Raw genomic sequence first — 13227 nt, forward strand, 5'->3', positions numbered from 1 at the left:
CTGAATTGCCAGAGTCAAATTTTTATTTATTTTTTTGCAGATACCTTGTTCATCATAGTTTATGTAATACTACAGCCTAGCCATACCTCTAAAATTGACAGAGGGGCAACACATTTTCAGAACTAAACCAAGTCATATCTGAATATGGGAACTGTGTTACTATTCCATTGCTATATATACACCAGTTTCAACTACACAGGCTTCCGGAGAAGCATTGATATTGACATAGTGTGTCTGTACCCCACAGACTGGCCTGAGAAAATGGAAAAAAGAAAGAAAATAAAATATATGTTTCACTTCCACTCGGAACATAAATATAACAAAAACACATGTAAAATGAAAAGCTTTACAAATTAGAAGTAAAAAGAATTAACAGGTCAGTCTATTTATGGAGAAATACATAAGAGGATAGATAAAGCACTAAAGTAAAATAAAATGGTTTTTTTTTTCCTATTCTAAACATGATTTTGAGTATTTTTAGAGGTGTTGCTGAAAATGAAAAAGTGGAGTGATAAAACTGAAATATTCCAGACATGGTATATTTCAACCATTGCACTTTGTAACAGTAGCTGAGAATAGATATTTATAAAGCGCACTGACAAGTCTTCAAAGTTGTTCAAGGTGTGATCTGTAATGATCCCTAGGGTAGAGAAGCCATCACACAATGCTTCAAGGTAGAAAGCAAAGTAGTTAAAGTATACAGTGCCACATAGTTACTATCTAAAAAGGGAAGGTTTGTTTAGTTGAAAAGCAGCATATCACAAAAGGCTAACAGATTTGTACAATTTTGTTACAGGTTCTTGTGTGGCACACACGAACAGAAAAGGTCAATCTAGCAAATGAACCCAAGCATCCTCAGGATACAATTAAAATTGAGGTATGATCATCAAATGCCATTTCGTGGAGTCACGGAGAAATGAATCACCCGCGGATCCATAGCGGTGGACTTCAAGAGATGAATAAGAAGCGGCCATTTCTTCAAACTCTCCTGATTTTTTATGGGCCTTTAACTAAAGCTTCAACTTACAGGGATACACTGAACCATCTCGGAATATTTTGGACATTTTACCACTTGTGTGTGGTTCTTTTTCCGTACATGGTCTGCATGTTCCGTACCACAGTTTCATTTCAACTGGATTTTCAGTAATGCCATGTGGCACCTCAATAGATTAACCAAGAAGGGTGTTCCATTTGGCCCTATAAAATGAAAGTAAAGCTTCCATAACACATCATAAAGAACTATACACTTGTGGAAGTACAGCACACTGTTTTGCCATTTCCTTGTCAGTATTAATAAACTCTTGCCCACAAGGCTACATGAAATACAAACAATCCTGTAGGTTTATAGATTAATACATGGGAGAAAACATTTCTTCAATACTAGGCACATTAAAATGTAAACACAACTAACATAAGCCTGGATGTACTTGCTCTGAAGAAACAGTTCTCACTTGGTAAGAAAGTGAATGAGGTTTATAAGGTGGGAAGAATGCATGCAACATGACACTATACTGTATCTTCTGTGAAAACCCAGTTGTGTACACTACATTGCCTTTTAACATTGTGCACCGTGCCATCCAGGCTTATGCTTCTCTCCGTTATGGTGTCTTCTGTCCAGGGCACCATAAACTACATCACAACTATTGATAGATGCACATCCAAAAGTGATACACAAATGGCTCTCAATGATACATTTACAATCAGTTTGCATGATTATACTTCAATATGACTACAGTTTGTTTGTAAGGAGCACAGGAAAAGTAAGGAGGTGGCTCAAGGTGACACTTAGAAAATTTGCAAATTACTAACATAATACCCATAACCTTTAAATAACAACCCTTGTACTTCCTTTAAAACCATTAACACATTAGTTCAGAAACATTCGTTAAAAACCACGGGTCATGGAGAACTATTGATATGCGAATGTCTATTCCACTACTAGAAAGTCCAATCTACAGAAACTGATAAGGTGAGCAGATACGCTCTTCATGTGGACATCGTAAAGGGAAGGAATAATATATACATGTTTAAAACAAGGGGTATGATGTGCATTAAAGCAAGGAATGTCGAAAGGATCCTCTTTATTTTATGTCTGCTGGCTTCTCTCATTTCCAGAGTTGTGTGCTTAGCGTCTGACCGGCCGCGTTTCCAGACCATCCTGCTCCAACAGTGTTTGCAGGCTGACCAAAGGCCATCATATTGCTTGCACCATTCAGGCTCATCCCACTCATCTGCTGATTCATCTGTGAAGCACAAGAACAAACCACCACACGTTAACAAGAGCACAACCAAAAGCTACAAGGATGTGTAATGCATGGTAATGCTATACACATGTTCTCCCAATTACAATCAATGCACAGGAAGAAAGACACATTTAAAAAGGAACCTACAATTCATAACTACTGACACCCCTGACCGTTTAGATCAACCCCTTGGTCTCGTGGATACAAATTTATTCTGTAAATGCGCAGAATAGAAAAAATGTACAAAAAATTGACCAACTGTAAACCAGAAAAATATACAAAAAAAAATGGATGCATAATGGTTTCATAGCGTTCGTACTAGTCTGGAATATGATTGTCATCTCATTTGCTAAAATAAATTATTGTAAGCACAACCTTGGTATGGCAATACTTTTGGCCTCATCTGTTTTAAAACATTTGCCTATTTTTGTTATTCCATCTTAATTACAGTGATTATGCGTTGCAGTTTTGGAAGTGGGGATTTTACATGTGAGACATTTAGTAATAAACGTGTCATTAATAAAATCATTTTTTTTTTAAATTGAATAGCCAATCACACCGCAAAATCATTGCAATAGCTGGTAAAGCGTGTGCGCTTTTGCCGAGGCGAACACTACAGCTAGTGCAATTTTTACAGACCAAAATGATAATGGAATTGGTCCAGCAATTTACATATGGAGACTTTCTCTTTATAGGTTATAGAAATAGAATGTCTCGTGAGGCGGCAGTGGGCTCCATACAGTCTGAGCAGAATGTTAAACTAAGAACTTCATGTTGAGTTTTGTAAATTGTGCAGTCCAGGTCATTCTCAATAGCTATGGTAAAAGTTGTCATTCTATAACATTTGGCACATTTTGGGCAATTTGTGCCAATGCACAGTTAGAAAAAAAAAACAAGTCACAAGTCTTCAGTCTGCTCTTATTATTTAGCAGTGTTATTCGGCAGAAACTCATGCATGCAAAAAGCCAAAGGACATATAGATCTAAGAAGGATCCTGCAATGATACATTGATAGCCAACATATGTAATGACAGTTATATCTAGCTTCTTCATTTTATTTCACCAACATCAAACAGATTCATTAGTTTAAATACCATACCTATATAAATAGAGCTTTACAAGCTGAAGAGCCCAGCGTTGCCCGGGCATAGTAACTAACTGTGGGTCTCGATCTCTCCCTTAACAGCCCCGCTCTCTAACCGCCATCACGCTCTCTCCTTCCGCAGCCCTGCTCTCCACCCGCCGTCCCACTCTCTCCCTCTGCAGCCCTGCTCTCCATGTGCAGTCCTGTTCTATCCCTCCGCAGCCCCACTCTTCAACCATGTCATGCTCTCCTCCGCAGCCCCGCTCTCTCACTCTGTGTCCCACTCTCCACGCGCTGTCCCGCTTTATTCCTCCACAGCCCCTCTCTCTCTCTCTTGCAGCTCTGATCTTCACCTGCGTCCCACACTTTCCCTCTGCAACCCCACACTCAAGCAGCCAGGGGGCAGTGCAATATAGAGTGGACGTGGCTTGATACATACACACAAACATACACTCCGCTTTATATATTTATAGATATCTTTGCTGTTACAATAGTATTGAAGCGACCAACAGGTTCACTGTGCACGATACAACAGGAGCCTTATCTGTGAGAAATTAGATCAATGAATGAATATGAATAACACCATGGGGGTCTGTCTGAATCCAGCTAGGTACGATTATATTACAAGTATAGATTTTTTTTAATAGGTTATAAATTTGTTCCCATTTTCAGCAACTTTCGATTGCGTTTGCACATTAAGCATCATGCTGCATCAACTTTTATATAGAGTATTTGCTGATTCTGTCTGTATAGATTGTGGTAAAATGATTGGCATTTTCATACAGACACCAGTTCTTTTATCAGCTGGACCACTGTATGCTAGCGAGCACTGTGCTTGCCCCTCACGCCTCAGTGTGATTTTAGAAGGGTATTCTTAAGTTTGGAAGTCATACCCTATTCAACGAATACCGGATAACTTCCTGTCAAAAGGGTCCCCTCACTGATTCAGAGAATCGGGGCTTTTGTTAATGGAGTGGAGGTCGTTCAAGTATACTGCAGATCCATTCATCCTAAATGGAGAGCAGAAGACCGGCTGGCCATCTCTGAAAATTAAAATATGAATGAATGAAGCTGCAATGTGGACAATTAACCACTGCTCCACTCACCTGCGGCTCTTCAGGGCATCGCTTCTCAGGATTGATAGGGCTCCCACCAATTGGGAAGTTATCCCTTATCCATTATATGGGGAACATCATCCAAACTTGACAATACTCCTTTAATAAGTGCTGTGTGTATTATTTTGTGGCAGTATGAGCCTAATCTCCAGTCATTTCACTAGCAGACACATCTGCTTTATCTGGGAAAAAGACCATCATGAAAAGCTTGACATAATGCTGGAAATGTAAAGGATAACGAGGCCTAAACTGACTCCAAACATAGTATTACCAGATGATTATTATATTCAATGTGGCCGGTTAATCAAACAGCACTGTCATCTTTGCGACTAAGCAATTTTGCACAAGCCTGATAAGTACTCCAAATGGGCCATTTAAAGCATGCTTTTCTTTTCAGAAGAAATCAGATGATTTTTTTCTTTAACAATGCAGAGGTTAATGACAATACAATTTCCCGTCTTTGTGATAGAAGCCTCTAAGTGTGGTTTATCATCGTTAATGTGAGCCGAGAACGCTTTCATTTAGATCACAAAGGGCAGATATTTCCCTTTCGCTAAATTAATTTTAGTGAAACGATAAGAAAAAAAACATGGTAACTTAGATAAAAGCCTGTGTCAATATGCGCTTTATCCAAAAGGGAATTAGCATAGCATTCATAATAATGACTGTGCAGCCACAAGGTCACTGGGTTGCTTCAGTCAGGCAAGATCCCAAGTGCTTCCAAGTGTCAGAAATCAAAGCAACAGGATTAGCCCTTAAGGACGAATACGCCTTAAGAAAATTTCATTTCTGAGGAAGTCGGTATTTGTAATGTCATTTTATTACAGATAAGACGGAATAAGATTTTCTGTTTCATTTATCAAGAATCTCATAAATGCGTCTGGTTGACCAGAGTAACCAATCACAGTGCAGCTTTCATTTTACCACAGCAGTTTATGAAATGAAAGGTGAGGGCTGACCATGGTGAATTGACTTAGTGCCCCATAGTAACCATAGGCTGTTGATAAATGAGGCCCAATAATTCTATGAGAAAAGAACCCCTACACAAATTTAACGCATGTGGGTGAGGGGCAGATGTGTGCTGAATCATGGCAGAAGGAGGTGCAGAGCAACACGTAGGCAGACAACTAATGGCTCAAACTGTACACGTCTGAAGGCACTTTAAGAGACATGCTTGTATATCCTGTTTTCTGAAAAAATTATTTTTAGTATTTCTATTAAAAGCTAAGTAACACACATTAATAAAAACACCAAGGTTCATGATTCACAGGTTTCAATTCTGTTTGGGCCACAGTGGTGGAAGAAAAAATGAACAAAAAATAGAGTTATTATACACCAGTTGGCTTAAATTACAGTGGTCAATAGCTAAAAGTTTTTTTTACTGCATGATTCAGTCTATGGGATCATTTTATATTTCTATGAAAAACTTAGTTGGATGACTAATCATGGTTTAGAGTAAATAAATATGGAACGGTCTCACCATGGTTTTGTTCAGAACAGGAAAGGAGGTCCTTTTAACGATTCCCCTCTGCAATTCCCATCATTGGCTCCCAATTCCCTGGCGTTTCCAGTTCAAACTACTAACACTAACCTACAAAGCCATCCATAACCTGTTTTCTCCGTATATCTCCGAACTAATCTCCTCTGTCTTTAGATACCAATGTAATCATGTATTCAGTGGGAATTTGTAGTTAAAACTCCGCGCTGCCGCAGGGATAAAATCCAGGAGATGTCTTGAATTCACAGTGGCTTTATTCAACGCGTTTCAGGGGTCTCATGCCCCCTTCATCAGGAGTTACCACCTGGTATTTCCCGATGAAAGGGGCATGAGACCCCTGAAACGCGTTGAATAAAGCCACTGTGAATTCAAGACATCTCTCCCGGATTTTATCCCTGCGGCAGCGCGGAGATTTAACTACAAATTCCCACTGAACACATGATTACTTCTCGTCCTTGAGGACTTGTGGATCTGCAGTAGCCACCTGACTATATGCTCCTATCTCATCCTAACCAGGTGAGCAAGTTTCTTGTTACATTTTGGCCTTTGTAACGTGGATAAGACCCAATTGCGCTTTTTTGTCTCCCACTTCCTTTGCTTTAGATACCGATGGACAGGGGATACTGAGCCCACATTTTGGATATTTCTACTCCCATGAAGACCCAACGAGGGAGAAATGCATCAGGAGACACACAGGGCTTGTTTGGGGCATCTTCACACTAGGTCCAGCTGTGGACTGCCCTTGTAAGGGCGGGAGTTTTAGGCACAGGGCAATTTAGTTCTGTATAAGGCACAATAAGACCAGGTCCGCACTCCCCATCCCCTACTAGATGGCGATCTTTTGGATGGCGAAACATTAAAAGGACCTCCTTTGCTGTTCTGAATGAAACCATGGTGAGACCGTGTCATTTATTTACTCTAAAGCATGATTATCCATCCAAATATTTTTTTCAGAAAAGCACAAAATGGTCCTATATATTGAATTATTATTATTTATATAGCACCATTGGCTCCATGATGCTGTACCTGGGAAGGGGTTACATGCAAAATACATTTATAACGTACAGAAAATAAATCAACAAAAATAGACTGGTACAGAGGGAAGAAGACCCTGCCCTTGTGGGCTCACGCTCTACAGGATGATGGAGAAGACGACAGCAGGTTGGGAGTTGAAGTAGTTTCTGGGGATTTGAGATGGCAGCATGATCACTGCAGGCTGTAAGCTTTCTTGAAGAGATGGATTTTCAAGTTCCTTCTGACGGATCCAAATGTTTAAGATAATCGGACGTGTTGGGGCATAGAATTACAGAGGATGGGGGGATTATCGGAAGAAGTCTTGGAGGCGATTGGGTGTGGAATGAATAAGTGTGGAGGAGAGGATGTGGTCTTGGGAGGACCAGAGATTACATGAGGGAAGATATCGGGAGATTACTACGGAGATATACGGAGGAGACAGGTTATGGATGGCTTTGTAGATTAGTGTTAGTAGTTTGAAATGGATAAGCTGGGGAACTGGGAGCCAATCAAGGGATTTGCAGAGGGCAGAAACTGAGGAGTATCGAGGAGAGAGATGAATTAGTCAGGCAGCAGAGTTAAGGACAGACTGGAGAGGTGCAAGAGTGTTAGCAGGTAGGCCACAGAGGAGGATGTTGCAGTAGTTAAAGCAGGGAATGATGAGAGCATGTACAAGCATTTTAGTAAAGTGAGGGTTGAGGAAAGAAGGTGGAGGGAACAGGAGGTGAAGAGAGCTTGGATGTGCGGTTTGAAGATTAGGGCAGAGTCAAGGATTACTCCGAGGCAGCATATTTCCTGTACATAGGAAAGCAGGATGTCATTTATGGTACTATAATATCTATTTTTGATTAATTTTTGCCTCCACAACAGTGGCCCCAAAAGAACCAAAACCTGTGAACCAGGAACCTTGGTGTTTTTATCAATGTGTGTGGTAATTGATATAGTAAAAATAAAGTAACAGCTAGGTTTGAATATTGATACTCAACCTGCTGCTATACTATTGTTGAAGTGATATATTTGGTAGCTATAGACATACCTGGGGTCTAGGTACTCTCACGACTTTCAGTTGTCTTTGTGCTAGCGAATACAGAAGTCTTAAACTAAGGAAGAAATTTCTGTAACTATTCCATTAGGCAATGTTCCCATGTAGAGTACAAGCTGCATTTTTTTTTCACTGAACTTTTTTGCACAGAAAATCTGCTGCTTTTAAAAGTTCAAACAATGTAATTTTGCGAAAATGCATTCAACTGTGCAAACTACGTCTTATTTACCCGAATTCCATCTGGAAGCCAGCTTAAGTGTCTCAACGCAAAAAGTGAACATACTGCAAAGGAACGTTAAAACAACATTGCAGTGCACATTGCTCAGTCTTTTATTATGTCTTTATACCTCCTCAGGGCCCTGAAACCTTGCCACTATGGTATAAAATACACAGAAAAGGCTCAAGAGCTTTCATATAGCTGCTTATCCTGGAAAAACTTGGCGACTCCACTGGCTGAACAAAGACATTGTATGCACAAGCTCAAACTGTGCATTTTGGTGTGTTTTTCCCTTTAGGCTTGTATGGGTAGCCTGAAAAAAACAAATGTTCTAGGAAACTTGACTTCGTCCACTAAGTGAGTTACTCAATCCATTTTCAAGTATAAAAAAAAAAAAAAATATCAACATAGCAATGTGAGGGCTTGTCTTTTCCTGGACGAGTTGTACTTTTGAACGACATCATTGGTTTTACCATATCGTGCATTCAAAAACGGGAAAAAAATTCCAAGTGCGGTGAAATTGCAAAAAAAGTGCAATCCCACGCTTGTTTTTTGTTTTGCTTTTTCTTACTAGGTTCACTAAATGCTAAAACTGACCTGCCATTATGATTCTCCAGGTCTTACGAGTTCATAGAAACCAAATGTGTCTAGGTTCTTTTTTTATCTAAGAGGTGAAAAAAAAATATTGCTCCATTTCCGATATCCATAGCGTCTCCATTTTTTGTGATCTTGGGTTGGGTTAGGGCTTATTTTTTTGGACGCAGAGTTGTCTTTTAAATGATACCATTTTGGTGCAACACTAAAATAGAACCTGAGGCAAAATAATTTTTAGCCTCAGGTTCTATATTAGTGTTGATTCAATTTTCCTGACGGCTTTGGCGTGCTTTTCCCCACTCTATTAACAACCATTTTGGTGCAGATACGATCCTTTTATCGCCCGTTATTGCATTTTAATGCAATGTCGCGACGACAAAAAAAAAAACGTAATTCTGGCGTTTTTACTTTTTTTTCCTTGCGACACCACTTAGCAATAAGGTTAATGTTATTATTTATTTTTTTTATAGATCGGGCAATTCTGAACGCGATACCAAATGTATGTTTGATTTTTTTTTATTCTTTAATTTTGAATGGGGCAAAAGGGGGGTGATTTGAACTTTTTTTTTATATTTTTAAAAACTTTTTTTTTTTTTCTTTTTAACTTTTGGCATGCTTCAATAGTAGAAGCTGCCATAACCCAATCGGCTGCTACATACAAGAGATGATCAGATCGCCTCTATGTAGCAGAATGACTCACTTGCTATAAGCGCTGACCACCGGGCGGGTGGATAGCGGTTCCACCAGCAGATGTTCCGGGAACATGTCAGCTGTTCAAAACAGCTGACATGTGCCGGGAAAGATGTGGAGCCCACATCAAAGGGAGGGAGTCCGACGAGGGCATACTATTATGCTCAACGTCGGAAAGGGGTTAAGGGTCACATCATCCTAATCCTCCCTGTCCAAAAAAAAAACAATGATGGTTCAAGTTTGGATAAAATGAAGCCTACTTGACTTTAGCCATTGACATCTCTGCTGGTTTTGGGCTTAGAACGCCAGAGGGTGGTTCAAGATAAAGATAGACAGCCTTCTGTCTATAAGGTGGCCTTCACACAATCCACATTTGACAGTCAACGTACAGACAGATTTCCCGACCAGCTGTGTGTCTACTGACCCAAACTCAGTAGCTTCATAGGCATATTTTATGCTGTTGAATATCAATTAAATATTATAAAAAAAACTTTTTGCCAGTGAGCATGATCACTGAGTGGAACAGGCTGCAAAAAGAGGTGGGGAGTTCTCCTACAATGGACGTCTCAGACATCTCTGAGATAGTTTAGTGAATCCTGCACTGAGCAGGGGGGGTTTGGCACTATTACCCCGGAGGTCCCTTCAAACTCTAACATTCTGTGATGCCAAGTCAGGTGACACATGGCCAGTCTGGAAAACAGGGGTTAAACTTGGTGTGCGTTAGGCCTAGGTGTGCATACATAGATAGCGGTTAATCATCGATTTGAAGGATGTCCCTGACCACTATTGGCCAGAGTAAGCAAAGAATTCAATTAACAAAATAATATAAAATGAAGAGTGTGTTTTTATTCTGTGGAAGAGGCAATATAAATCTGTTGAGCTTCTTCTATTTAACATGATACTGGCAGATCAAACAGCATGCTCAATATGACGGGTACCCTTTAGGCAGAACCATATGGAGCACAGGAGTCGATGGAATACAGATGGTAAAACCTGTGTATTATAGCCATGCAGGACTGGTCTTATTCCGGGAGGACCATACTCTACTCACCAGCAGAAGATACTTGGAGTGGCATTATAGTAAAACAGAAGAAGAATATTTTATGCTGTTGCTTTAAACATTTCATTTTCACTTGTGCCGCTCTAAAGTTTCGCATGAAATAATGGCAGTTAAAAATCTGGGAGTAATAAAGCTTTAAGCTATGTGCGGGAGCATTTGCATGTGGGCAGCATTTAAAACTAATTAAAAAGTTTGCCATCACCAGCTGCTCGCTGCTAATTAGTCTTCACATTTGTGTCTTGGTAAGAACAAAAAAATGACAGTGATGTTACTCAAGACTCTCACATTTCACCCACAATTTACAGTATTGAATGAATCCCCTTCGCTTCACGAGAACATGGATTAAGGATCAAACCTGTGACCGCTCCAGAAATACTAACAACGTTCAGGCACCAGATTTATCGCCCACTCTTACACAGACCTATGAGTTTATTGGGCTCACTAGATTTTCATTATTTTATTATGCTAATAAAAGTCAAATCCTTGCAGACATGGGCAGTAACTCTCAAACAAGAGACATATTAACCCTTTCAAGGCCTGGAATGTTTTTCCGCATTTTCTTTTCCTCCCCCTCTTTCGAGAGCTGTAACGTTTATTCTCCTGTTGACATGGCTGTTTATTTGCCAGATGAGTTTTGAATGACACCAATCATTGTACCATATAAAGTAGTGAAAAATGGCAAAAATAACCAGGGCAGAACGGTAGCTCAGTGGTTAACACTGCAGCACTGGGGTCCTGGGTTCAAATCCCACCAAGGACAACATCTGCAAAGAGTTTGTATGTTCTCCCCGTGTTTGCGTGGGTTTCCTCCGGGTTTTCCGGTTTCCTCCCACATTCCAAAGACATACTGTTAGGGAATTTAGATTGTGAGCCCCATTGGTGACAGTGCCAATAACGTAGAATTAATGGCATTATACAAGTAAAATAAATAAAATAAACAAATAAAAATAAGTTGCATGAAATGGTGAAAAAAAAATGCAATTCTGATATTTTTGGGGTTTTGTTTTTACAGTTTGTGGCACCATTTTGAGATCTACAATTTAAACAGTTTCAGCCCTCTGGTTTTTTCATGGATATCATGGTGTATATATGCTGTTTGGATTTTTTTATACTACTTACATTTTTTTTTTTTTTTTTTGGGGGGGGGGGTGCACTGACAAAAAAATGTATTTACGGCACTTCCCTCGCCCCACCCCCCCTTTTCGGCTTTTACCGTACTATTTAAATAATTTTGATAGATAAGACTTTTATGGACAGGACAACACCAAATATGTTTATTTTTTAACATTGTTCAATTTCTTCATTTCTGAACAGGAAAAAGGGGGCGATTTAAACTTTTATATATTTTTTTATGTAAACTTTATATATTTTTGTCCCCTTGGAGGCTTGAACCTACGATCGTTCACACTATATACTGCAACAATACAGTATTATAGTATATAATGTCACTAAAATATCCCTATGAAGACAAGCCCTAGGCTTCATTGGAGGACTAAGATTACAGCCACATGGGTCTTCAGCAGTCCTTCACCTACCATGGTAACCCATCGTTTCCCCACTATTGCTATGGTGGGTCAGTGACTGACAGCGGCATTTACATTGCTGCTGTGTGAACAATCGGAATTATAAAACCAGCATCTGCATGATATGGAGCAAGCTCAGCTCCTGAGCCAGTTCCATATGCCCAGCACACACCCTGTACAAAAGGGGTTAAAAATAAGATTTTAAGAAATACTAAACCATACATTGCAAATACACTAGATTAAAGATGTATTCTTTCTTATCTTGAATATTTATGGCCTAGCCAACCAGGGACAACATCTGCAAGAAGTTTGTATGTTCTCCCTGTGTTTGCGTGGGTTTCCTCTCACACGCCAATGATCTACTAATAGGGAATCTAGATTGGGAGCCCCAATGGGGACAGTGACGATAACGTCTGTAAAGCGCTGTGGAATTAATGGCGCCAAATAAGGGAGTAAAATAAATATTCACGATATGTGCTAAATGTAGAATCAACAGGAATGACACCGATGTGTGGTAACAGCGGCCCCTCAACTTGAAGTCTTGCCTGGTGGTGCAGCCACAGTGACTTGAAAAGTGGCTGCACATACCCAGCTTTCTCCATTCACTTACATGGTAAACATGAGAAAACACCAGTAATGTCAATTGAACTTTCCGAATTCTGTCGGGACCAGTTGAATATATAATATGTTCCTTCAACAACTATCTTAAGTATAAGTGATTTATGCGATTACAAGTGCGATTACTTAAAGCTTTCGGGCTATAAAGCTTTATCAATTTAAGGTATTACCTGTGAAATATTCCAAGTGGCAGGCTGATTTTGCTGCATGCCAAATTTATTTGGAGGAGTTCCCATATTTGTGACCATTCCTGACGGTGGTACCATCATATTAGGAGGCAGTCCCATAACTCCAGCTGCAGTATTTCCTACAAATCCATTTGGTATTCCCATGCCAACCATCATTCCAGAATTTTGTCCCATGGCAGTCATAGGCTGACCCATCATGTTACCCATCATCCCAGTAGTTGCAGGAACAGATACCCCCATTGGAGTAAAAGCCTGGAAGTTTGTCGTCGGTTGAGTGGAGTATGGCATTGAAGAAGGACCCATGAACATACCTAGATTTAAGGAAAAAAAAAAAATACAAGT

At 39.8% G+C, this 13227-nt stretch overlaps 2 protein-coding genes across 4 annotated transcripts in view; one reads left to right on the forward strand and one right to left on the reverse strand.

The window, feature by feature from the left end:
• The window catches only part of B3GAT2 (beta-1,3-glucuronyltransferase 2), a 315386-nt gene extending 312769 nt beyond the window's left edge, over positions 1-2617 (forward strand). The window contains exon 4 of the mRNA XM_073569376.1: positions 797-2617. Within this exon, the coding sequence (XP_073425477.1) occupies positions 797-883 (87 nt within the window). The 3' untranslated portion in view covers positions 884-2617. The remainder of the gene's footprint in view (positions 1-796) is intronic.
• Positions 6-13227, reverse strand: part of SMAP1 (small ArfGAP 1) — a 341686-nt gene continuing 328464 nt past the window's right edge. For all 3 annotated transcript variants that reach the window (XM_073569371.1, XM_073569373.1, XM_073569372.1), the window contains 2 exons: positions 12868-13196; positions 6-2243 (listed from right to left, as the gene is read on the reverse strand). In XM_073569371.1, coding sequence (XP_073425472.1) covers positions 2106-2243; positions 12868-13196 — 467 coding nt within the window. In that variant the 3' untranslated portion in view covers positions 6-2105. The remainder of the gene's footprint in view (positions 2244-12867; positions 13197-13227) is intronic.

The sequence above is a fragment of the Dendrobates tinctorius genome, unplaced genomic scaffold (genome assembly GCF_039654945.1).
Source record: "Dendrobates tinctorius isolate UK_male_01 unplaced genomic scaffold, ASM3965494v1 ptg000024l, whole genome shotgun sequence".
NCBI classification, from domain to species: Eukaryota; Metazoa; Chordata; class Amphibia; order Anura; family Dendrobatidae; genus Dendrobates; species Dendrobates tinctorius.